The following is a 26149-nucleotide window of genomic DNA, read 5'->3' as shown; positions in this document are numbered from 1 at the left end:
TGCACGCTGGTGGGGGCAGTCCATTGAGAACTTTGTGCGGGAGCACGGCAAGCCCTTCCTCAGGGACCATCGCTTTGAATCTTTCGCCAGAGAAGAGAAGAACATCCTAGCCAAATGGTAATAGTCTCTAAAGTATACACTATACTACTCTGCACAGTCTCTACATACTAAAGTATACACCATATTACTCTGCACAGTCTCTACACACTAAAGTATACACTATATTACTCTGCACAGTCTCTACACACTAAAGTATACACTATACTACTCTGCACAGTCTCTACATACTAAAGTATACACTATACTACTCTGCACAGTCTCTACACACTAAAGTATACACTATACTAATCTGCAGAGTCTCTACATACTAAAGTATACACCATACTACTCTGCACACAGCCTCTGTACACCCTTTCAAGTTTACTTCAGACTTCTTGTTGACATCTTTAAATAGAGATATACTGTACATAAGAATGCAGATTTCTCTGTTCATTTGATATTGATTCAGCTTGCCTGTTCAAACTGTAGGTATGTCAATGGGAAAACATACATGGAGGACCTAGCCAATGCTATGGAGGAGGCGAGAGAGGAGATCTTTATTACTGACTGGTGGTAAGAAGGAATTCACTTAATTGTACTCGACTGTTATACTGTACTGACTTCAATACATTTCCTTCAGGATTAATAAAGTATATTCACATGTTATCAATAGGCTTAGTAATTCCATTATAAATAGCCAAGGGGTGCTTGATCACAGTTGAAGTGCTGATCCCTTAGTGAATAGGGTACTATTATATTCATACCTTAAAATAGCCAGCCCAAAATAGCCCATGTCATGTGATCCAGGTGTGTGTGTGTGTGTGTGTATGTGTATGTGCACATTGTGCACATGTGCACAAGATTGGATTTCAGTTAAGACATTGCCAGAGGTGGAAAAAGTACGAAAATATTGTACTCAAGTAAAAGTACCAATACCTTGATGAAATATTACTCAAGTACAATACCGATTCTGAAGTAAAATACCGATCTGAAAATGTACTTATGTAAAAGTAAAAAGTAGTTAATTTAAAATGTACTTTAAGTAAAAGTTACTTAGTTACTTTTTTTTGGGGGGGGGGGGGGGTACCAGAACAACCAGTTTTACCAGAGACTTTCTAATGAGGAGATACAGCACTCAAAAAATCCTCCATAGTAATGCATGGGGTTGTCTACAAATATCACAAGCCTTTCGCGGCAAAACGTCGACATGTGAATACATTGAGCCAATCATGTGGTGTGTTGTAAAATACATTGAGCCAATCATGTGGTGTGCTGTGAAGACATCGTGCCAATTATCTGTTGTGATGCTGCTGGAGCAAGATTGGTGTCGTGAAGCCTTACGCACACGCATTTCTGCTGAAATAGATGCACGATAAGTGCCCAAAAAGTGTTGCAATATGGCCGCAGAGTGGAAGTACTTGCCTGAAAAGGACTTTGGTCCTAGCTCGAGTTGCTGCAGCCAGCAGCTAAGGCAGCCAATAAGTCTTGAACGTGCCTACTGAAATTTCTTCAATACTTTGTGAAAAAGCCTCTGTTTGTAAAGACAGCTTCAAGACATCCACAAAGTATTGAAGACATTTTCAGTAGGCACGTTCAATACTTTTTTCCTGTGTCATTTCACTTTAATACACATAACTCTTATATTTGGATTTTTTATATGTGTGTTACAATATAATGTGTGGTGAAAATTTCGAATAGACTCACTGGAAGTTTAAGCTAATTAGTGAAAATATATATATATATATATATATATTTTTCCACCATATATGTATTTTACCTGAATATTTTAACTTCCAAATTAAATGTCAAAATGAATGTCAGACGAAATTTAAAGTTTGACTGACTGGAAATGTATACAAAACATAGTGAAAACTGTCTAAGGTCACTCTCACTCTCCCTTGCTAAAGAGCTAAATAGTTTAGTCCGCCTGCACGATTCATAAGGTAGTCTATCTTTTGTTTATTTAGTTGAGCATCGCTAGTAGTGGACTGCTAATTGTTGTGCTGCTGGTGCAATGTCTTTCTCCAAGAAAGCCAAGTCAGGTTATAGTCCGGTGGACAGCCCATAGAGCCCCATTGTGGACCCGGAAATGAGTACACCAAAGTTTTATGATGGAAATATATAGTATGGGTTCCCAGCATGCAGAAACTGCCAGATGCTAATTTGCATATGTTGGGCAATTTGTGTAATTGAGCTAATTAGCATAAATTAGCATAATAGCCTATATTGATCATATTATAAGAGCTGCTTGGCCAAAATGGACAATGTTGGTATGTTTTTAGGGGTTACTGGAGATGCTGAGTCCATATCTGACATTTTCAAGATTCAAAATCACTATTTAAACTTGTTTTGGTCACATTTTACTCTCATTAAGCTGATTTTGCTGAGTTTTTTGGTACAATTTAGAAAGATTTTTGGAGGATAGGGCTGTAGCGATATACAGTAGGGCTGTAACGATACACCAACCTAACAATTCGATTCGTATCATGATTTTTGACCCACGGTTTGATACGAACCTCGATTTTTCTTTTTTTGGAGGGGGGGGGGGGCTAGACATTTCAATAGCCTACCTTAGAACAACAGAGGATTGCAATGTAATATATCTGTATTATTTTATATCCTGATATAAATAGAGAGAATACTGAATGTCTGATATTTATGACAGCACACTTTATGCAGATTAGCCTATAGCTTAGGCCTACTATTTCTATTACAACTCTACCACATTCAGCTGTCTGGTTGAAGCCTGGAAATATTGTAAACAAAGTAGCATAGTTGGCTAGCTTATCCTAGTCTACTGATTGGACTGTTCAGTTTCCTCATGTGTGTTTAAGGTAATACTGTTCTCCTTGGGACAAGCCTTTTGGGAAACATTGGTATTGAGATGATCATTCAGTTCTCCCAGAATCCCCAGCGCGAAACATCGTGGGAATCTCAAGCACAGTCCAGCACGCTGGCGTTGCACAGCTCCACCAACAAGCCATTGCCATCCTCGGTGTGGGCGTTCCCACAATTAGTCCAGCAATTAGTCTCTGGCACTGCCACACAGCAGGTGGGGTGCACACACCACAAGAGCCCTACTCACCCTGGGGAACCACAACCACCAGCGGCCCAATGCAGGGCGTGCTAGCAGTCACCTGTTCTGTCGCCTCTCGTCCCCAGCTCCCTTCAGAGAACGCCCTCAGGTCGCACTTTCGCAGTGTGCACCACCGCAACGTTCCTCCAACACCTGGCGGGGCCTAGCCTCCACTGCAACGTTCCTCCAACACCTGGCGGGGCCTAGCCTCCACTGCAACGTTCCTCCAACACCTGGCGGGGCCTAGCCTCCACTGCCACAGACTCCACGGCGCTGAGCACCGTAACTGGCACTGCACCTCCGATGCTCCACTCTGTCGTCTCGCCAGTCAGTTCCATTGCAGCCAGACCACGCTGCGCAATCAGGCTACAGCTACCGACGTTGGCGTCCTTCCTCTGCTGCCTTGTCGCAGAGCTGTCCTCCGCCGTTCCGGCCGCTCCACACCGCCATGATCGCGCCAAGGCCTAGACCTTCTCTCTGGCTCGTGCCATCGGATTTCACACAACAAACTGTTTTTCCCCCTTATTTTTCTAAAGAGCACTGGCGAACAGGCCGATTCGAACAGGCTCCGCCAACCGTCCGTCCTCAAGGCAGCACCTCCTTGCCGCTCCACCTCTGCTCTGCTCCGCAGCCAGGGCCACCGCCAACTCCAGCCTAAAGCTGCCCGGCGGGGGCAGGGGCTCCAGGTCTTCTCACGGTGAAGTCAGCACCCAGGCCGGCGTCACCACCTAATCTTCCAAGGCCGCTTCCTCAGGCCGTTCTCCCGGTTACGTGAAGTCCTTCTCCGCAGTGGCCACTGCATCGAGACCCTCTTCAGGCAAGCACTCCTCCCATAGCCAGGCCCAGGCGACGGCTGGTCTCCTCCCGCGGCTTCTACTGAAAGCCTCTGTAAGCTTTTTAGTACCCCTTACAAGGGCTCTCCTTTTGCTTGGGCCTCCACCTAGCGGTGAGAATGGACGGATTATGAACTTTCGGGCCCCTGGGCCCAGATGTATTAAGGGCCCCCCATTAATTGTCGCATATGTGGAAGGGGGGTTTGGGGGTCCTTCCTCAGAAATGTTTTAATTTGTTTGATGTGATTTCCTGTATTCTGGTGCATTTTGGGGATGGCCAATACTAAATTCAATCAGATTCATAGCCTACATCCTGATGTGTTGATATTGAGGCAATGATTTCATGCAAAGGCTTGGGCTTCAGGGCCCCCTGACCCCTTGGGCCCCTGGGCCGGGCCCGGTAGGCCCGTGCAGTAATTCATCCCTGGCGGTGAGGTCTCCCACTCCCGGCTCCTCCAGCACTGAAGACACTGTCTCCTACAGAACGCAACTTGCTCCTCCATGGAAAACATGCCCATCTACAGGTGCTGCTTTGGAAAGCAGCAGACCGTCCTGATCCACCGGCTGTGGATATAACCGCGTTTGGAGGGAGTTAGAAGACAGGTATGAAGAAGGGAGAGGAACTTGCCCACCCTCGATTCAAGTCCTGTTGCTCCTCCTGATTTGTTAGATGTTATCAGCTTTAACGGCAAAGCTGGGTTAAAACTTTGTATACATGTATCTGGAAAGTGCAGCTGCAGGCCTGGCCTGTACTAATTATTGTTTCTGCAAAGGCAGTGATGTTACATGTGGCAAAATATTTACACAGCAAAAACAGCAGAAGGACATGGATGAAGAGTCTGGAGAAGATGGCGACAGGACAACGGATGAGGACAGAGAGGAGTAGTAGAGGCTAGTTCTTCCCTTTGTTACTCAATTGTGAGTCACAGCAGAGGGCCAGTGAATAGCTATTTCCAAAATTATTGTGGAATTCAGAAATAACTTGAGGATCCAAATTATTCCTAAACACTGAACATTTTTATCCTCCAAAAATCCGTCTAAATCGCCCCCAAAAACTCAGCAAAATCAGCTTAATGAGAGTAAAAACTTGACCAAACCAAGATTAAATGGTGATTTTGAATCTTGAAAATGTCAGATATGGACTCAGCATCTCCAGTAACCCCTAAAAACATACTAACATGGTCCATTTTGGCACAGCAGCTCTTATAATATGATCAATATAGGTGATTATGAACAGAGAACAGTATTACCTTAAACACACATGAGGAAACTGAACAGTCCAATCAGTAGACTAGGATAAGCTAGCCAACTATGCTACTTTGTTTACAATATTTCCAGGCTTCAACCAGACAGCTGAATGTGGTAGAGTTGTAATAGAAATAGTAGGCCTGGGCGATTCTACCGAATTCGTGCAAATTGCTGTCCCAGACCCTAAAAAGTAATTTAAAAAGCATTTATACAGAAAAATGTTACATATTTATGAAGATCTTTTTATTATCTATTAAGAACTAAAACAATATTTGAGGTAGCATCAAGCTTAATATATATAAAATCATCATGTTTAGGGTACTTTCAATTGAGAGGTGGCAGTCCCAAACCCTAAGGCCTAAATTTCCCCTTATGAAAAAAAATATAAAATCATTTTTTGTAATTTTTTCCACTGATGTTTTTCTAAAGATCTTTTGAATACCTATGATAAAAGCAATCGAAAAAATATATTTATTGCATATTTTTTTCAAAAATCATAAATTATTATGTAAAAAATGTTGTCCCGCATTTTTATGTCACAACCGAAACACTGTAAGGTTTAGCCCATAGGATGGTAATGATTTTAGCCACACCCCTCCATTTTGGACCAGGAAGTGTGTGTGCATCCCCCTCTCTCTCATGGCCACATGGTGAGTAGATCAGTCCAATCATTTTTGAGTAAATGCAGTCAAAAGTCTCAAAATCAGGCTGGAACATTTAAGAACGTCACTACCGAACACATATTTATTTCAATTAATCAAGTTGTTTTGGTTGTTTTTTTTGAAAATGTAGTTTTTATTTGTGTATAAATGTTCAGAACTGTGCTATCTAACCATGTGCTGACTAGCATCTTTGAGATAGGCTCAAAAATATATTTTTTCGTCACTACCGAAACAGTCACAACCGAAACATATATTGAAGTTTCGGTTGTGACGAGATTGTTTCGGTAGTGACTAAATGGACCGTTAGGTCCTATATTTTGGTAAATCAGTGATATTTCCAATTGCACATTTATATAAATAAAATGCATTTTAGGATATTTAAGACTAGGCCTACAACCTAAACATTTTTTTTAGTTTCAATGATTAAGCTAGTGCTATTCATGGGTTTCATCAGGTTCCTTTCCACAGGTGTATTAGTCAAGCACCATGCAGTCTGCATTCATAATCTAGGTGCTTGATTCTATACACCTGTGGAAAGGGACCTGATGACACCCATGAATATAGAAACAAATTGCCAACATGTCTAAACATAAAAGAAATCGTGGAGCAGAAAGACTGATAAAATATAGACAAATATTGAGGGATGACTCAGTGAAGTACCAAGACTATTTAAGAAAGGAAAGTGAAAGAAATCATTGTTCAACTGCATATTTTTGCAGAAGCATTAGTTAGGAAGACTGAGGGCCCTATCTTACACTCAGTGCATTGAGGAACCAGGCGCGACACAATTGTTTTCCTAGTTTTAGGTCAGCGCATTTTATCATTATTCCGCCAGACACCCATACTGTGTGATCCTTGCGCACCCACGGATGTATCGATGAAAAAAACAGGTGTGGTCAGGCATATGATCACAAATTGCTATTTTGATGCCACAAAAAATTATAACACCACTGACCAAGGAATGTGATCTAAAGTTAAATGGGCATTATTTCAGTTATTTTGAGGGTGCACTGTCAGGAATCTAACAGCCTGGTAGAAAGACCTAAGCCAGTGTTTCTTGAACTGGGGGTCGGGACCCCCAGGGAGGTTGACAAAAGTATGGGAGGGGTCGCGAAATGATTTGCAGAAGGTTTTCAGACCAACATGTTTAAAAACTGGGATATTCATTAGCCCTAGATATAGGGTTACAATTCAGTGTTTCCATAATGTTCCTCCGAATGTGGATGCTTTGTTCACGCAAACGCAAACTCAAATCTCTATCTGCGCCTCTTGCAACGATAACTTCAAAGATGCTGTGCGTAAGCTTACTAGTGACAGAACATGCAGCCTTTTCTTGCCACAGGACAGCCAGTTATACATTGGATGAGTGCTAGTTATCCTTTGGGAAAACAATAAATCAGATTGTCAAAGGCTTGGTTTTGATGTTGACATAGCGTACCGTTTCTGCCTCTGCCTCCAATGCCAGTCTTGCAACATTTTTCAAAATGAAACCAAATTTCATTGGCTGGAGAGAAGGGGGTCTCGAGACTTGGCCAATGTTTTTTGGGGGTCGCCAGTCAAAATGTTTAAGAACCACTGACCTAAGCAACAAGTCCCTGGCAACGCAATTCAAAGTCTGTGCTGGTGTGCTTAGATGAATGTCCTTAGCATTTTCAACATTCATTGGAATGTTATCGGGGTGTTAGGAAGCGAAGTGCATGAGCATAGACAGTACACAGACACATACATACTCCATACACCTGGGGACGCTGGTTTTACCTGTGTAATCTGTGTTGTGTTGAACCACGTAGCTCAACCTGTCACTCGTCTGGAAACCCGCAAACAGCAGCACCTCGGATCAGGAGTCGAGCATGCTAGCAATAGCAAAGCAAAAGCCCAGGCTGCAACACTACTCTATAGGCGTCTGCAGGGAGGTTTACCAACATACTTCACACCTACCGTTACACTCCTAAAGCCCCCTAAACCTCACTCCTGATCCGGGTCATGGTCAAGAATTCCAACACAGTGGACCACCCCTCCACCCTCGTTTTGTTTTCATTGTTGAAATTTGGGAGAGAACCTTGTCTTACATTTAAAAAACAAAAACTGAACTGCGGATTTGCTTAACTACTTGGCCTGTCTGACCGAGTGGGTCAGAGTTTAGGCTGGCTATGGACGAGGCAAACCGGTGTCGCCTGGTTTCAAGCATTCCAACAATAGTTCCATACATACTTTCACATTTTGTTTTGCACACTTTCACATTTGTGTGAGTACCTAGTAGGGGTAATTGTTGATTTAAAGAGTAAAAAAAGTGTAAGCCTTCAGCAGATCCCTTCTGCGGAAATGTGTTTGCTCATCCGTATGGTGGTACTGTGCCATGGTACATGCAGTAGGCCTACTTGCTTTTAGGGAACGGGAGATGGCACTATTATTGTTTTTCTTCGGATTGGTTATGGCATACCGTCCGACATTTAGCTTTTAAAAAAAAAACGGGTTTTGGGTTGCCAGGTTTTATGACAACAGGGTTGAAATTGAAAGTAAGTCATTGTGTTGGCTATGTGTAGGGTGTATATCATACCCAATTTGGCAACCTGGGAAATGTCAGACTAACAGAAAAAATGAATAGATCCGTGATTTTAAAATTAAGTTTGATGGTCATGCAATATTCTGTAAGTTTCCCCGGGAGAAATAACAAAACGGATGGGCGCCGGGAGATGACCTTGAAATACGGGAGAAACCCGGGAAAATGGGAGTGTTGGCAGTTATGGGTTATGCGTTATACCTAACAAACATTCATGCTTAAAGGGATACTCAAGCGTAAAAACAACCAAAACAAAATAGCCTTACACTTCGGCAGTAGTGTCCATGGGCATCCTACAGATAAACCGAAGTATTGTAAACTTAAACCCTAGGTCGTTTTTACTTTGAAGTAGGCCTTTAATTAAGGGGCGAGGGACATTAGAACAATCCTTTTGAACAATGCACCTGGTGTCTGATCACTTATTCCGCTGTCAAACTAGGAAAAGTGAACTAGACACTCCCTACATACATCTGATTAGATCATGCGTCTTAGGTTGTCAATATAGGGCCCTGAAGGTAACAAATTGAACACTAAAATGAGATCTGGAGGTTATATGTGTTCTTTGAGCAATTGTCAACATGTACTTTTAAATGTGACCATTTTTGAACACTTAATAAATCTTTCTTGAAGGATTATAAAACCAAACATACATTTTCTATCTTGCATCCCATAACACCCAAACTATCCATCAGCTGAAATATTAAACAGATTTCTTTAAAAAAAAAAAAAAAAAAAAAAAAAATATATATATATATATATATATATATATATGTCAAATGTGCTAGCTGCATTATGTGCAACATTTGTGACTTATTTGTCATTTTTATCAGCACAAAATACTGGCAGTCTGATGTAGTAGTCACTACCGAAACACTACCGTCACTACCGAACATGTGCTGTCACAACCGAAACATGGGATGTTTTGTTAAAAAAAGATTATATGTAATCATCTGACAAGATAACATGGTGGTGTTTGGTTAAATATATATTTATAGTAATACATTCTGAAATTTGAAAATGGTATGATCAACTTTATGCATTTTACAAAGAAATATTGTTTTTAAAATGCAATTAATCTCATAAATGACCTTTATTTTGTGTAAAAAAATATTATTGTTATCAGTTGAATCATGGAAATGCTTTAAGAAAATTCTAAAAAATATATGTAGAAGGTATATGTAAAGAAATTCCTGATAGGTTATCATAAAACTTCTTATTTTGTTAATTCATATTGTGTTTCGGTAGTGACACATTTTGGGAGAAGGAAAACATTCCAAAACTGTATAAAAAGACAATATGAAATTAAAATGTCCAATTATTAGAAATGTGTACCTTAGATGTTATACAATGCATGTGAATTAAAAGTTCTGGGGGAAAAAGACACTTTTTTCAAAATGTTTCAACCTCTGAATTTGCACGAATTCGGTAGAATGGCCCGCCTAAGCTATAGGCTAATCTGCATAAAGTGTGCTGTCATAAATATCAGACATTCAGTATTCTCTCTTTTTATATCAGGATATAAAATAATACAGATATATTACATTGCAATCCTCTGTTGTTCTAAGGTAGGCTATTGAAATGTCTAGCCCCCCCCCCTCCAAAAAAAAGAAAAATCGAGGTTCGTATCAAACCGTGGGTCAAAAATCGTGATACGAATCGAATTGTTAGGTTGGTGTATCGTTACAGCCCTACTGTATATCGCTACAGGCCTATCCTCCAAAAATCTGTCTAAATTGTACCAAAAAACTCAGCAAAATCAGCTTAATGAGAGTAAAATGTGACCAAAACAAGTTTAAATAGTGATTTTGAATCTTGAAAATATGGACTCAGCATCTCCAGTAACCCCTAAAAACATACTAACATTGTCCATTTTGGCCAAGCAGCTCTTATAATATGATCAATATAGGCTATTATTCTAATTTATGCTAATTAGCTCAATTACACAAATTGCCCAACATATGCAAATTAGCATCCGGCAGTTTCTGCATGCTGGGAACCCATACTATATATTTCCATCATAAAACTTTGGTGTACTCAACATTTCCGGGTTCACCTTTCTGTCCACTGGACTATTACTAAAAAGAGAGACATCAAAAAAAGGGAAACAACTGCTAATAAACTTCTTTCCAAAGAAAGGTGAGCACTAACGTCAAAACACTAAATCCCATGGTGTTTGCTTGAATATCTCCGCAATCATTAGTGCTAACACGAACTGAGAAAACCCATTAAAATAGCGGAAAATACACTTTCATAGGTTAGGCTACACATGTAATCTGATGCATCTCGTGATCCAGCTCCATCTCCATCACTTTCAGAAAGACTGCATGGCGCCAGCTTGATTCATGTCCTGTTGTAGGCTACATGCTGATCATTATCACTAGGCTAGTGGTTTAGGGCGCGATTTCTTTTCTCTCCCTTTCTGTTTTTGTTAATCTTAACTTTTTTTTTACTCAAGTAACGGATGGGATTTTTGATGTAGCAAAGTACAATACTTCACTCAAAATGTAATCAAGTAAATTTTAAAATACTGATTTTATAAACTACTTAAAAAATACAAAATACACAGAAAAACTACTCAATACAGTAACGTGAGTAAATGTATTTCGTTACTTTCCACCTCTGGACATTGCTGTCAAAGTAAACTGACACCCTGTATGCAAATTAAAGAGGCACCAATCTTCTGTATGACAAATGGTCTTGTATGCTTTTACAAGTTTACTACACGTCCTTATGAACAAAACCTGAAGAGACCTTAGTGTCCCTCAGCTTTCTGTCACACTGCACTCTAAATGCACATGTCTTACTGCGGTGAGCGCTGAGCTCTGAGCTGTTTCACTCACAAATATAAAACACTGTAAACTGACAGACACGGGCTAAATGAGGAGGGGGGGGGGGATTTGTTATTACATTTCCTTGCATAATATTTATGTGGATGTAGTGCACTTATGACCACTGAGGCTACGGCCTTACACACCTGATAGCACTTACCACGCTCTTGCCTCTCTTCTCTCCCCTACTTCTTTCCTCTCCTCTTCCCTCACCTACTTCTTTCCTCTCCTCTTCCCTCCTCTACCTCCTCTTTTACCACTTCTCCTCCTACCATTCATTGACTAGTACTTAAACTGTAAGCACACATATTCTCTAGTACTAGCATTCACAGACACATTGCTAATTCATAGCTAAGGTCTCATCTGCACTGTAACTTAAATGTTATTCTATTGCTGTAGCTGTAACTCTGTAGCTTAAATGTTATTTTATTGCTCTAAGTCGTCTTGGATAAAAGTGTCTGCCTATTGAATAAATGTAAATGGGAATATACGACCACATTGTCCATTTGTGTGCAGGTTGAGTCCGGAGATCTTCCTCAAGCGGCCGGTGGTGGAGGGCAATCGATGGCGATTAGACTGCATTCTTAGACGGAAGGCAGTAAGTTCAACTTCTGCTCTGCTGATTTGAAAGCTCATTTTAGTGACACTTTGTTTAGCAATCTAATTGTTCTACAGTCTATTGCACCTTAAAGGTCGTTCTTTCAGTGTGTCTTGGCAGCGACAGGTGCCTCAGGGATCAGTATTAGGGCCCCTGCTTTTCTCTATTTACACCACTTCCTTAGGTGATATCATTCGCTCCCATGGATTTGACTATCATTGATATCTGAGGACTCATTTCTGCATGCCTTAAAGGGATATTCCACCATTTGGGGAATTACACTCATTTTCCACCTCACCTTGAGTTAAACAATTGATTTTTACCTTTCTCCAGTTCATCCAGCCGTTCTCTGAGTCTGGCGATACCACTTTTAGCTACAGCCTAGCATAGATCATTGAATCGAATAAGTCCATTAGCATCTCGCCTGCTAGCATCATGTTTAAAAGTGACTAAGCTTTTCGGTAATTTTCCTATTTAAAACTGGTCTCCTCTCAAGATAGAAAGTGTAATAAGACCAACGGAAAATCAAATGTAGCGATTTTCTAGGCTGATTTGACATGGAACTATACTCTCATTCAGGCGTAATAATCCAGTCACTAACCGATTCATCTGCTGCACTCAACCTTGTTGCTGGAAGTTAGCCTACAGGGACTATTTTCAGATGCCGCATGATATCATTGTGCTATTGTGCCCATGGTGTTCCTTGATTATTACGCTGGAGAGTATAGTTCCTCAGCAGCACATCACACTATGATTCTTTGATTATTATTTAATTAATGATGTTATGTCAACTTCCTGAATTACTATTTGTGCGTGATCAATGTGTTTGGCGTGTTTCTTTGCGCGTGAGGACTGTTGCTTAATATTTAATCATGCATGTTTTTGGTGTGCCCAATGTCATGACGTTTGCTTTAGATGTCCGCCATGTAGGGGCGGTGTGCCCGCTTGCGGGTGTTTAGACTTCGCCGAAGAAATTAGATAATTGGTCATTTAAACGCTGGCTTTTCTCTATGCAGGAGTTTGATGTTTCATGACGCGCAGTAAGGGGCCCTGCGGTCAGGTCTGCTTTGTATAGTGGCATGTATGCCTAGCCATGAGAGACCTATAAATATTTGTGTCTGTTAAATGTTTTGTTTGTCATTTTCTTTTTACTTCACGTCGGGTGCAACAGAGTGTCGTATATAGGAATTCGACTGTATTTTGATTATTTTGTGACGTTGTAAATAAAACACAGTGGGCCCTCTTAAACCTGCTGTCTCAGCCTGATTTCTCCTTCACCACTCGGGTACTCTACTACACTGGGTTCCGCCAAGCAAGTGTGCAAGACAACTCAAAACATCAATGTGGACTCAATAGCTGGGGAACATGTGTTTAATAGCAGTGATTAATATGCAACTAATGTACGGCAAGCTAGAAAAACAGGAGCCTGCTCTTGGTGGCTCTGGTCGATATTATCCTCTCTGTATCTTTGCCATTATTATTGTTATTGAATAAAACATTGATCTTTGCTTGTCTCATTAACCATGGTGTTCCCAGGCCAAACATTTGCAAGTGTGCAAAACAATTAAATGCAAACAACTCACCGAAAGAGCAAATAATGTTTGTCGTAATCATGATTTCACAGTGACATCATTGTATCTGATAAACATCCACACTGAGACCGTTGTGTGCCCTCATACAATCAATGGGCGTCTGTGCTTCTTAACATGATTAACCACACTGGCTAATGGTTCATTTTTCCTTGAACTTCTCAGCAACAAGGGGTGAAGATCTTTGTCATGCTGTACAAGGAAGTGGAGCTGGCACTTGGCATCAACAGTGAATACAGCAAGCGGACACTTATGCACCTACACCCTAACATCAAGGTAACACCTCTCTCTTAGTCTGTGTGAGTGTGCGTGCGTGCATGTGTGTTTGTGTGTGTGTGTGTGTGTGTGTGAATACGTGTTTCAAGTCCTACATAACTTGTCATCCTTTATACCCAGGTGATGAGACATCCTGATCATGTCTCGTCCTCTGTTTATCTCTGGGCACATCATGAAAAAATTGTGGTTATTGACCAATCCGTGGCCTTCGTTGGGGGGATTGACCTAGCCTACGGTCGCTGGGATGACAAGGAGCATCGACTGACAGATGTAGGAAGTGTCACCCGAGCCGTCACAATGGCGCTTGAACAGGTTAGAGAGGTTCTTTCTCTTCTGTGATAAGAAGGGCTGCCTGATAGCATCATATAACAATATTCTAACTTTCTACACACCACTGTGTCCACCCACAAATTGTGTGCAGCCCGCAGACGCGCCTGACCACGGAATGGCCCCCGCAGGCGACGCAGGGCAGATCAACGGGCGCTCGGCCAGCGGAGCAGGAAGGCTGGACCTGGTGGACCAGCCCAAAATCAAGGGCGTGGGGCGCACACGCAAGAGCCGCTTCAGCCTCTACCGACACCTCCACCGTCACCATGCCGACAGCGTGGACAGTGTGGACAGCTCAGACGACCGTAAGTCCTGCCCCTGCACCTGCCCCTGCCTTTGCCCCTGCCTCTGCTCCTGCCCCTGCTCCTGCCCCTGCCCTTGTTCCTGCCTCGGTTTATTGACTCTGCCACAGTCTCAAGAGCCTGCATGTGCAGGGATGTGGGAGTGGTGTGGTGTGTTGTGGGAGTGGATGAAAGTTCAGTATGAGACACATTTTCCATGGAATCAGGAAAAGAGAAATGCTTGCTGGTTTTTCCATGATGTAACTGGCATCTGCCATGCACTGTTCTCATTGACTGCCCCTGGTAACTGGTAATTACAAAGAACCCTCTTGTAAATGACTGCTAAACGTCAGATGTCTGTATGCAGTAAGGAGGGACCAAGCGAGTATAGGGATTGTGTCATGAGTAGAAACTTGTAGGAAATTGTTGGTTACTTGGGGGCTTAAAACACCAAGTAACACTGATTTGACCTCATCTTGGTGTAAATCTACAAAGAACCAAAACCCATGAGTTACTCTTTTACTCTTTACTGGAAGAGCAGAAGTGATGCTTAAAGTACTTTATATAAAGAACTTTAGACAGATACAGGTTCTACTTCACCTGACTTGAATTATTAAATAATGTCAACAATATGAAATATTTATTTTTCTCCACATATCCTGCCTCACTCACTCTAGGATAATATGCTCCATTACATACATTACATATATTTAAATACTACTGGGCTGTTGTGACAAGTGAATTTCCCAGCTGTGGGATCAATAAAGTGTTATCTTATCTATCTTATCTTACATGACAGATTATGCTTTAACAACAAAGCAACAAGTCAAATGTAGTTCCTCAGGATTTATAGACACCATTCGAATCATGTGATAGAGTTGTGTTTGACTCTGGATAGATTGCTGCTGGCTTAGTTCCTTTTGTTTTTCACTCTTGTTTTTTTCAGTCAGTTTTCAGTCCTCTTGTAAAAGTGATATTGGAAGTAATATGCTGACCTGTGGTAGTGTAGAGCAGCAGACCCTGTGACATAAATTCCAAGCCGTGCCTTTGGCACTGGGTTACGGATATTTGAGATAGGCTTTGGGAGCAGATTGCTCGCCCAGAGCTGTTTTGGCGGCCTAGCGGGTGTCAGTGAGTGAGATTTGGATCGATGAACTTTCTCCGACCTCTTCCGTTTTCCCATGAACCAAAGTTATGGCTCTAAGCGAATCAGTGCAGACTTCCTGAAGGGATTTGACGGCCTCTCTCTCTCTCGCGCGCTCTCTCTCTTCTCCCTGCCTCCTGTTTAAAAGTACTGTAGAGTAAAACAAATCAATTTCTTGCATCTTGAACTTTGTGAACTTGTGAACTTTGTGAACACAACTTTATCCCTCTGATTTCTGATTTCACTTTATAGATAGATATATAGATAGATAGATAGATAGATAGATTGATAGATAGATAGATAGATGATCTCCACCAAAGTAAGAGCACCCGATGATCAGCTGAGCTGTCAGCTGAGCCACTGGCCAACAGTCCTATCTGAGCTAACTCTATGCACTCCATTTACAGTATGTGTGGTTCCTCACATATCACTAAGCTATATTGCTGTAATCTCCATTTACAGTACTAGTGCAGTGCCAGTTCAAACATGCTATTCCTGTAGAAAACCCGTAGCCCAGGTCTGCTTTACAAATAAGATGATAGGGGAAAACATTATTTCAGCTAAGCATTCAAAACTGAATATTACATTATAATACATTATAATAAATGTGCAGTGAGCAGAATTTAAGCATGGCTGCATGTGACATTTCAAAATGACACAAGCTTAACAGTTGTTGAGTTAAGGCTATATGTTTAGCCTATTGAATAACTTCATGATAGAGAAGACAAACCATTTTGCGTAATGATGCATCATATGAATTTTGGGACTGAAAAACTCTGGGAGCCTATAAGTGACATCACGCTCTGCCACTTGTTGTCTGCAGCTGGTATTGCTTTGCATGCGTGGCATTCTGAAATGTCCTTAAATTTGAGACCATTATCGCTCGTTTCAATTTGTGACCTTGCAGTCGGAATTGTTGACTGTTTATTCAAAGTCTAGTGGCAGTCCAAAGTAGCTGCCCTGGGCTATTCGAAGTGTCGGTTTAGCCTATTGCACATCATTTTTCACCTTGTTTTGAATAGCCACTGCAGCCTACCCATATTTGTTGGCGTGGAATCATTTTATGCACGCAAACCGCATACAGAGGCATTCTTTATTGTTGACATAATAATCATCCAAAGCTCTTGCATCTTGACTACCTGTGCCATGCATGATTCAGTGCTAGCAAAGCTCCGCTTCTATCCGCTCTGTCTCTGGTCCTGCGCTGTGCTGTGTGAGAGGAGGAGTTGCCAGCGGCTAGAGCAGCAAAAGCCAATGTGTGCTTCTTATACCGATATATTTAACAATATCTTTTATATTTCTTATCCAAACAACGTCAAACTTGACACTGCACTTACTCGTGCTTGTAGCGAGACACCTGGCAAGTTTGAAATCAATCTGGCGAATGGTTCAGACGTTGCAGGACAGACGTTCCTGCAATTTATAGATAAATGTGTGGATCCTCTCATATCACTAAACTATATTGCTTGGTGGGAGTGGACTAAAAAAAGCTGAGCTTTGTGAATCCCACTGGGACACAACCAGACCCTCTACATGCCACAATTATCATACTTGGACAACACATGCCAATCACTGCATTAAAAAGTCAAGTGTGTGTGTGTGTGTGTGTGTGTGTGTGTGTGTGTGTGTGTGTGTGTGTGTGTGTGTGTGTTTGTGTGTGTGTGTCCAACCTCCAGGAGGAGGCTCAATGCGTAGCCTCCAGACAGGCGTAGGAGAGCTGATTGGAAACACACGTTTCTGGCACGGCAAAGACTACTGCAACTTTGTCTACAAAGACTGGGTCCAACTGGAGAAACCTTTTGATGGTATGTGCCAAATCTTGCAAAATACTTTCCATCACGTGCAATTCAGTAATTTCCACCTTCTTTCTGCTGAACTCATTACCATGTGTTCAGGTCGGAGACATATTTTGTGTACATGCACATATTTTTAAATTTTTTATTTATTTTTTCTCTTGTTTTGCCCTAAGATTTTATCGACAGGTACACAACCCCGAGGATGCCCTGGCATGATATTTCCTCGGTGGTTCATGGGAAGGCAGCTCGAGATGTGGCAAGACATTTCATCCAGCGCTGGAACTTCACAAAGGTAAACACTCTTATCTAGGGGAATCTCAGCCCTTTGCACCCGGTCCAGTTTCAAGCACATGAATGCAACTTGAGTCAGAGTGGTGTAAGCGTGTTTATCTCGTCGGAATGCACGTCTGTTTTTCTCCTCTCTGTGAATCTGTGAATCCTCTCATAGCACTACTGTTGCTTTGGTTAAAAATACGTTAGCCAAATGTAATGTAATGTAATGAATCTTTGCCAACTGGTGTTCACTCTCCCCATGTGTCCTTCACTTCTCAGATCATGAAGCCAAAGTACAGGTCGCTCTCCTACCCATTTTTACTGCCCAAATCCCACACCACAGCCAGTGAACTGAGATACCAAGTGCCAGGGTGTGTTCAGACTAAAGTGCAGGTGAGAAATATGAGATAAACCTTCCTCCTCATATTGCTCCTCTCTCTTACACGCATGCACGCAGGCACACACGCATGCACACATGCACACATTAGCACACCCACACAAACCAACAGTCCCTTTAAAAGTGAATTTGTGGTCATAGTACATGTTTATGATGTCCAGTGACAACTTGTGGTCATAGTACATGTTTACGAGGTCCTGTGAGCAGCTCCATGTGACCTCTAAACGGCTGCTGCCCCTGCAGGTGCTGCGCTCCGCTGCAGATTGGTCTGCCGGTATAAAGTACCATGAGGAGTCCATCCACAACGCCTATCTCCAGGTCATCGCCAAGAGCAAGCATTTCATCTACATCGAGGTGAGAGCCTACTACAGCCCCCCCCCACACACACACACACACACATTCACATTCACACACAAAGTAAATCTTACCTTCTATATTAGGAAAATAGCCTGTATGTTCCTACCCAACACCCCCCCGCCCCCAACCACCACCACACTCCCACCATCTGTAGTCTAAATATTTTCACCATGTACTGTATGGATTTTTGACATGATGTGCTCTGCCTGTTGTGTTCCTGCAGAACCAGTTCTTCATTAGCTGTGCTGATGGCAGGCAGGTCTACAACAAGATCGGCGACGCTCTCATTGAGAGGATCCTCAGAGCTCACAAGTGAGTAAGCTGAAGCCCTCAGCTGTCTGGATCCTGCATCAACTTTCAAACACACACACACATTTGGACATAGAATCCATGCCTAACATACACACACACACACACACACACACACACACACACACACTCAGACACAGAACCTGCGCCTAACATACGCAGACACACACACACACACACACACACACACACACACACACACACACACACACACACACACACTACACACACTACACACATACTATAAACGTGTATTTATAATGCTGGGATTTTTTTAAGCTGCTGCATTACTACAATGTTATCAGTTATCTGATACCCTGCACACCCACAAGCACAAACATCACAGCAGACACAAACACACACACACACACACACACACACACACACACACACACACACACACACACACACACACACACAGACACACAAACACACAAACACACACAATGTCCCTTTGAGCACAGTTGCCAGGTTGTTAAGGTGCCCCATCTGTGCAGATGCCTTCCCTTAGTGAAGCCTTCCTGTGTGTGACAGGCAGCGCTGCTGTTGGTCAGGCGAGCAGGTGGATGAGGTGCGGAGGCCGCCGGCTGGCCTGCCTCTGATGTGTCTCATTTGCAGGGGAGGCAGCCCCCCCCCCTGCCAAGGTGTGACAGGAGCAGCCGTGATGTGCCCTGTGCTTAACAGGAAATGACAACACTTCGCCGGCTGCCACCTGCCGTTTCTGTAACACTGGACACACCTGTGCTCGAGGCGACAAGGAAGCGGCAGACGCACTCAGGCACCCCGTGGCAGTAGCCGCAGTCAGGCGGCCACATTTGCATGGTAGTGAGAGGTGTGGTTGTGTTGTGTGAGGAATCCAGCCAAGGAAAAGAACAGCCCAGTGGAACTTAATGAACAAGGGCTGACTTAGGAGTGGCCACACACACATCAAATGGACTCATTAGGATAGAAGTGGTCAGACCACAAATGGGTTCCTTGCAGACGACAGGAACAGGAGATCCACAGGAACAGGAGATTGACAGGAGACAAGAGATGACAGGAGATTGTGATGGTCCACTTCATTATACATAATTCACTTATTGTAACTGTTTGTCCAATAAATGTTACTGTGTTTATAAAAATGTACCTGCAAACTGCACTTTAGCTTACATTATCGACTAGATAGAAATTTATCTTATTTATTTAACTAATTTCCATGCTGTCTAAACAACCGTTGTGGTGTTCCGCCGCAGGGAGAATAAGAAGTTCCGTGTGTACGTGGTGACGCCACTGTTGCCAGGCTTCGAGGGTGACATCACCACAGGCGGTGGCAATGCCCTTCAGGCCGTCATGCATTTCAACTACAGGTGAGTACCTCTCACAGAGTCCCTTGCTGTCTCTGTCTATCAGTATAGGAATAAAATCCATCCTCAAATTAGGCATGATAAATCGAATCATTAGAAACAGGTGACATAAGCTTAACCTGCCAGGGAAAAACATGCCTATCTGCCTACCTAGAGAGAGAGAGAGAGAGAGAGAGAGAGTTTTCAGTTCTGCCCTGTCTGTCTGAGGCACTGCTCTTTCCATCCCATAAACTGTTAAACTGTAATGATACCGGGAAGAGACAGCAAACCCTCCAGCACCTCCCTTTAAAAAAAGTAACAGCCTTCAAGTGGTGCCAGACTTGGCTGACCAGGAGCCTCCCTTCATCCCTCTCGTGGATACGCACTGCTGTGACCAGCCTCTTTTACATCCCATTTTAATAAACCCAAAGACTGGACAAGTTGACAGGAAAAGAAATGGCAAATGATTTGTGTGCAGGAGGTGGGTCTGTGGAGAGGCAGGAAAAGCACTGGCTCATGTTGTCAGGTTGGAGTAATGTATTCCTGGCGCTGGGCCTGGCGTGGACAGGCACAGCTTCCCGAGCAGGCAGCCTTGCCAGTGGCGCAGCAGGAATAAGACTTTCAGATGAATTGTTTTACATTGGCAGAGCACACTGTCAAGTCTGTTCCTTTCACTGCTGTTTTCCCCCTTCCTTTCTAAACCCAAGAGACAGATGTTGAGGGGAAAAACACAGACAGAACAAACACAAAGTTTACCTTAGTAAAAAAAAACTAACACTAACTGCACCGACTTCTCCAAAGCACTGATGAAATATTCTTAATTTAAAATGCATGCCTAAATAAAATGGGTCATGACCTCACCTTGCCTGTGTGGTTTGTTTTTGAAGTGGAGTGTACCTTAGTCTCCTTGATTTCCTCCCTTTCAGAACCATGAATAGAGGAGACTATTCCATCATCTCCCAGCTGAAGAAAGAGAGTGAGGATTCATATCTACACATCCCATTCTGTCTATTAAAGTGTTACAAGGAAACGTATGAAGAAACCATTAGACCTTGAACTTGATATTTGGAAGTAAAAGAGACGTCTCTCACTCTGTCTCTCTCTCTCTCTGTGTGTGTATGTGTGTGTGTTGATTTGTAGTGGATGACCAGTGGATGAACTACATCTCCTTTGCTGGCCTGCGTACACATGCTGAACTACAGGGACACCTGGTGACGGAGCTCATCTATGTCCACAGCAAGCTGCTCATCGCCGACGACAACACCGTCATCATCGGTAAGTGAGAGAAAAAAAACGAGAGAGAGAGAGAGAGAGAGAGAGAGAGAGACAGAGAGAGAGAGAGAGAGAGACATACTTGTAGAGATACAGCCAACTAGTGCCCTTGGTTGAGATGGATTTTCTGTTGAAATATTCTAATGGTTTCCAAAGTATTTTTGAATTCTGTAAGTAAACAAGTTCCATATACCCCTCTCTTCTCATCATCCCTGTGGCATGAAGACAGTGCTCCCCCTAGTGAAACATTATGGAACTGCCACAATTAATCCACAATGAGTCAAAGCCATCTCAGTATCTATGATGATCTTTCTAAAATAGACACAACTCAAGCTCGTAACCCAACAAACAGAACAGAACAGCCATGACAATCATCCAGAAAAATGTTGCACAGCTTGAACAGTTTGAGTTTGCTTAAGTCTTACCATTGCACATCAGCCAATGGGTGACCTCTCTCAGCCACTCACAGTTTCAAGTCTTTCATTTTGTTTTGTGTGTGGGAGAAGTTTTATTTGAGTCAACAGAAAGCATCACTGCTTATGAGGTCACACTGGGGTGCAGTGGGTGCTCCGATGTCCAAACCAAACATACTAAATCACAAAGACACGGCCATTATTGTTATGATCACTGGTGCTGAACGTATTATCCAGTATCCAGTTTGATCAAAGCAACTTACGCACTCGAAATTACAACCAACCAACCAAAAACTCTAAAAGATTTTGAAGTTTTATTACTGCAGAGGGCAAACTTGAACGATAGCAGCCATCATAACACAAAGAGGAGGAGGCACAATTGTTCAGTCCTTTGTTGGAATTGAATGATCTGAAATCTCTCTGTGGATGATTTGTGCAGTATTGAATTACCTTCGCCGTGGGATCTGATCACCAGTCAGGGAAATGAATGAAGTGGAGTAATGAGAGCCAGAGGATAACATTAGTGGATTGGATGCTTTTCAGAGATTCTGTTTCATTATCCAACAACATTTCAGTCCTCTTTCCCAAATACTGTATGGAACATTACAGTTTAGTTTACCCCGAGGCCATAATAATATGTTCAATTCTACTAGAGAGAGAGAGAGAGAGAGAGAGAGAGAGAGACTCATAACACACACACTCGCAGTCATGCACACATGCATGCTCCTTCAGTACACCACGTCATAATCACGCACACACACATGCACGTACACACACGCACATACGTACGCATGCAAGCACGCACACTCTCACACTCCCACACACACACACACACACACACACACACACACACTCCCACACACACTCCCACTCCCACACACACTCCCACTCACACTCCCACACACACACACACACACACACACACACTCCCACTCACATTAACACACACACTCACCCCCCCCCCCCCCACACACACACTCACACACATACACTCACACACACACACACACACACACACACATACTCCACCCCTCTTGCCCATAGTCCTGTAGCTGTATGCTGTATGATTGATTCCCTGCTTCTCTTTCAGGCTCGGCCAACATCAACGACCGCAGCATGTTGGGGAAGCGGGACAGCGAGGTGGCCGTGATCATGGAGGATGCAGAAACCGTCCACTCGGTGATGGACGGAGAAGAGTACCAGGCTGGGAAGTTTGCCCTGGGGCTCAGGCTGGAGTGCTTCAAGTGAGTCGATAATAGTCCTCTCACCACAGAGGGTTTTCAGAGGCTTAACATGGGACGGCAGTGGAGATTTTTTACTGATTACTTAGTGATGTAGCCATGCGAGAATAAAAGAATAAAAGTAGTAATATGGGGGCAGGGGGTGCTGTGGCACAAGTGGCTGCACTTCTGTACCACATTTGGGTCCAAGTTCCCAGGAGGACTATATTCAAATCGTACCCAATGCCACTCATTTCCTGTCACTCTACACTTAAAAACATATATTCAAATGTAATAATAGAAGGGCTACAATATTAGCAAACAGGTGCTCAATGCTAATTCTAGAAGATCCTTTTAGACAGTTTGAGTTCCTGACATACATATAACGATGGCATATTTCCTCATATACATATAAGGAAAATATTATAGTTTTAGTGTCTGTCATCAAAGGTAGCTGACTTATTTTTTAATCATGTTGTCCTTTTAATTAGAAGTGCTTGTTTAGCATGTGCACCAAAGACAATGTTACATCATTGTTCTTCTTAATTCACCAGAACGATCCTGGGTGCTTTCTCTGACCCCACCATCGACGTGTCCGACCCAATCAGCGATCACTTCTACAAGGAGGTCTGGATGACCGTATCAGGACGGAACGCCACCATTTATGAAAAGGTCTTGCATCCCAGTCCCCTGTCTTCTTGTTTTTGTGTCAGCTTGATGGCGGGAGGGAAGGGGGTTGGTGATAATGGTGTGAAATGGGGGGGACTGCCTCTTTAATGCCACCAATACATCAAAACGCAGTGAATTCTAATTTAAACATGTCCTTCACTCACTCCATAACCGCACCACTCAATCACTGCCGGTGTGCGAGGAGGGCGGGCGGGCGGGCGGGCGGGCGGTGGAGACGGAGGCCGAGGCGAGCTGGCAGCTGCTAATGAGTTCTAATGGCGCAGCAAATCCATCTTCTGCACCACCATCATGAGCTGACACTTCCTGTAACAGTCCGCTGGCAGTCAATGCCCACCACAGACGTGCCTGACATGACGCATGGCGCCAGGCCGCCACTGAGCCCAGTGCTTGTGCTGCGTGCTACAGCTGCGTTGGGGCAGTGGCGTTGCCATTGCAGTGTCTTGTCCTGCTTCTGCTAAAAGCTTTTGATTTCGCCAGATTATACCATGAATATAAGTGCACCATTTCCCTTTTCTTCCCCATTTTCACACCAGATTAAACTTAGCCGATACTTCTTCTTCCACAGAAGTTCTGAGACTTTTTTTTTAAATTTTGTTAGAATGCTGATATTTGTCTAATAACATTAAAAATGTAAATATTCAAATACTTAAATAATTACCGTAAATGAATATGTTGATAATTTGTTGTGTCCTGTGTGCAGGTGTTCAACTGTCTGCCGTCCAGCCTGGTGAGGAACATGCAGGAGCTCATGGAATTCAAAACGAAGACAGGGCTGGACAAAGATGACCCAGCCAAGGCTCAAGAGCTGCTGAAGAAGATCCGTGGGTTCCTCGTCCAGTTCCCCATGGAGTTCCTCAGCGAGGAGAACCTCACACCCTCCGTGGGTACCAAAGAGGCCATGGCGCCAACAGAACTCTGGACCTGAGTCTGACCCCTCCTGGACCTCACTGGACCACCACTGACACCAGCGTAAAGGGAATCTTCCAGAACATTTCCTGTACTGTTTTTCTAAGCAACATATGGTCACAGTGAAGCTCTGTGACATTTGTCAGAAACAAATGATTTGTACAATTATTTGTCATTTTATAAATGGCATGTATTTATATGTCAGAATCCCTTAAAGCAACACAGTGTGGTTATTATATCTTTGCCTTACAATGATGGCTTTAAACTTTGATGATGCCACACTGACTTACAGTATGGACAATGGAGTCTCTGCTGATGACTGCTACTGCACTATGTAACTTTGTTGTCATGGGTAGGACCATGACCCTTGCCATCGGTTTTGAATGAGTTGACCTTAGTGCTGAATGGGTACCCAGTACATTGATCACTGACAGAAAGGGGAGTTCCTACATTCAAGTCACTTTTAACCTGATGATGGGGAAATGAGACTATCCCATCCCACATAGTGCCCTCTGCCTTTTGGAAATGGAATCTGGATATGTTTTGAGCAGGAATGATGATGTAACGGACCTCCAAGGTAAGTCCTTCAGACTCCAGAAATGCATCTACTTTAGTCAGCAGTAACGGTACTCAAAGCAACCTGTTTATTGCTCTTCACTCCAAGGATTCGAGAGCTTTCAGAGTGGACAATCTGCATGTGATAGGTGAAAAGTGCTGAACCGTGCTGATGCAATCCAAGCTCTACTTAGATACTGAAATACAGATGAAAATGTACAATAATGTCTAGTCAGTACACCAAATAAGGAAGGTCTATATATAGAAATTATGATAGTAAAATATGTTGATTTTGGTAGTTTGGTCTTTTCATGTAGTCTTGGCAACTAGCCATCTAGTAAAGGCCTGAATAATATGCCCATGAAACGACACTTGTTAAACTCACCTCAACATGTCTTTTGCAATCATTTAACCTGCCATGGGCAATGCTAAAGTCACTGTTACAAACAGTGCAGCGTGGACTATCATTATTTTTTACTCTTTTACTTTTGTGTAGTCTGATGTGAAATGGCTCTTACATGTTTCTTTTTTTGGGGCACTCTGACTCTGCCATGACACTCCTGTTCAGATACAGATACACTGAACTGATTAATTTGAGAAAAGAGATAAAAAGACCGCCTACAGTGAAAACTGATTAATTGGTTGACTTAGTGAAACAGGCCAATCAGGATGCTCTCTGTCTTGCACGAGCTTCAGTCACACACGCACCACCTCTCTCTCTCCCTCTCCATCGTGTGCGCGCTATACTCAGATGCACACGCTATTTGAAGTCTCCGTCTCACATGCACGTTCTTGCTCGCTCGTTCTAGATTCCGGGAGATTTGATCTAATTTGCGGGCATCATGGAGCCTCTATCAATATGCGGGAGACTCCCGGAACTTCCGGGAGACTTGGGATGTCTGAGACTGCAAGCCCAGATCCCCAGACTCCACTCTGGTCCTTCCATTCTGTGTCACTCAGCTGTTTACAAGCAGTCATTCCACTACAGTGCCTCTCACTCCCTCTCTCACTCACTCTGTGGTCCATTGATTTGTTATTTCTGTGATGTACGTTAGTCATTTTAAGACACCACTCTTCAATGTCAGATAAACATAGTTCTTTATTGTTTCATTACTTCACATTGACAGAACAACAATCCGTCACTTAAGTGTAATAAAACAAACCTCTCTTTATTCTCA

The 26149-nt window shown here is 42.9% G+C and overlaps 1 protein-coding gene across 2 annotated transcripts in view; it reads left to right on the top strand.

Moving 5' to 3' along the window:
- Positions 1-26149, top strand: part of pld1a (phospholipase D1a) — a 39716-nt gene extending 13567 nt beyond the window's left edge. For both annotated transcript variants that reach the window (XM_076294300.1, XM_076294301.1), the window contains exons 10-26: positions 1-117; positions 529-612; positions 11763-11844; positions 13599-13709; positions 13830-14021; positions 14131-14341; positions 17138-17266; positions 17431-17549; positions 17810-17923; positions 18171-18281; positions 18508-18596; positions 19826-19939; positions 20842-20891; positions 21056-21190; positions 22691-22844; positions 23375-23492; positions 24211-26149. The exon at positions 1-117 is cut by the window's left edge and continues 33 nt beyond it. In XM_076294300.1, the coding sequence (XP_076150415.1) occupies positions 1-117; positions 529-612; positions 11763-11844; positions 13599-13709; positions 13830-14021; positions 14131-14341; positions 17138-17266; positions 17431-17549; positions 17810-17923; positions 18171-18281; positions 18508-18596; positions 19826-19939; positions 20842-20891; positions 21056-21190; positions 22691-22844; positions 23375-23492; positions 24211-24435 (2155 nt within the window). In that variant the 3' untranslated portion in view covers positions 24436-26149. The remainder of the gene's footprint in view (positions 118-528; positions 613-11762; positions 11845-13598; positions 13710-13829; positions 14022-14130; positions 14342-17137; positions 17267-17430; positions 17550-17809; positions 17924-18170; positions 18282-18507; positions 18597-19825; positions 19940-20841; positions 20892-21055; positions 21191-22690; positions 22845-23374; positions 23493-24210) is intronic.

Source organism: Alosa pseudoharengus, unplaced genomic scaffold (assembly GCF_046254945.1).
Source record: "Alosa pseudoharengus isolate Yale_2024_CS ecotype anadromous, Long Island Sound unplaced genomic scaffold, YU_APseudo_1.1 YU_APseudo_1.1_scf_2, whole genome shotgun sequence".
Lineage (NCBI taxonomy): Eukaryota > Metazoa > Chordata > Actinopteri > Clupeiformes > Clupeidae > Alosa > Alosa pseudoharengus.
The sequence above is the reverse complement of the archived record's forward strand: the minus strand, read 5'-3'. Positions and strand labels throughout refer to the sequence as shown.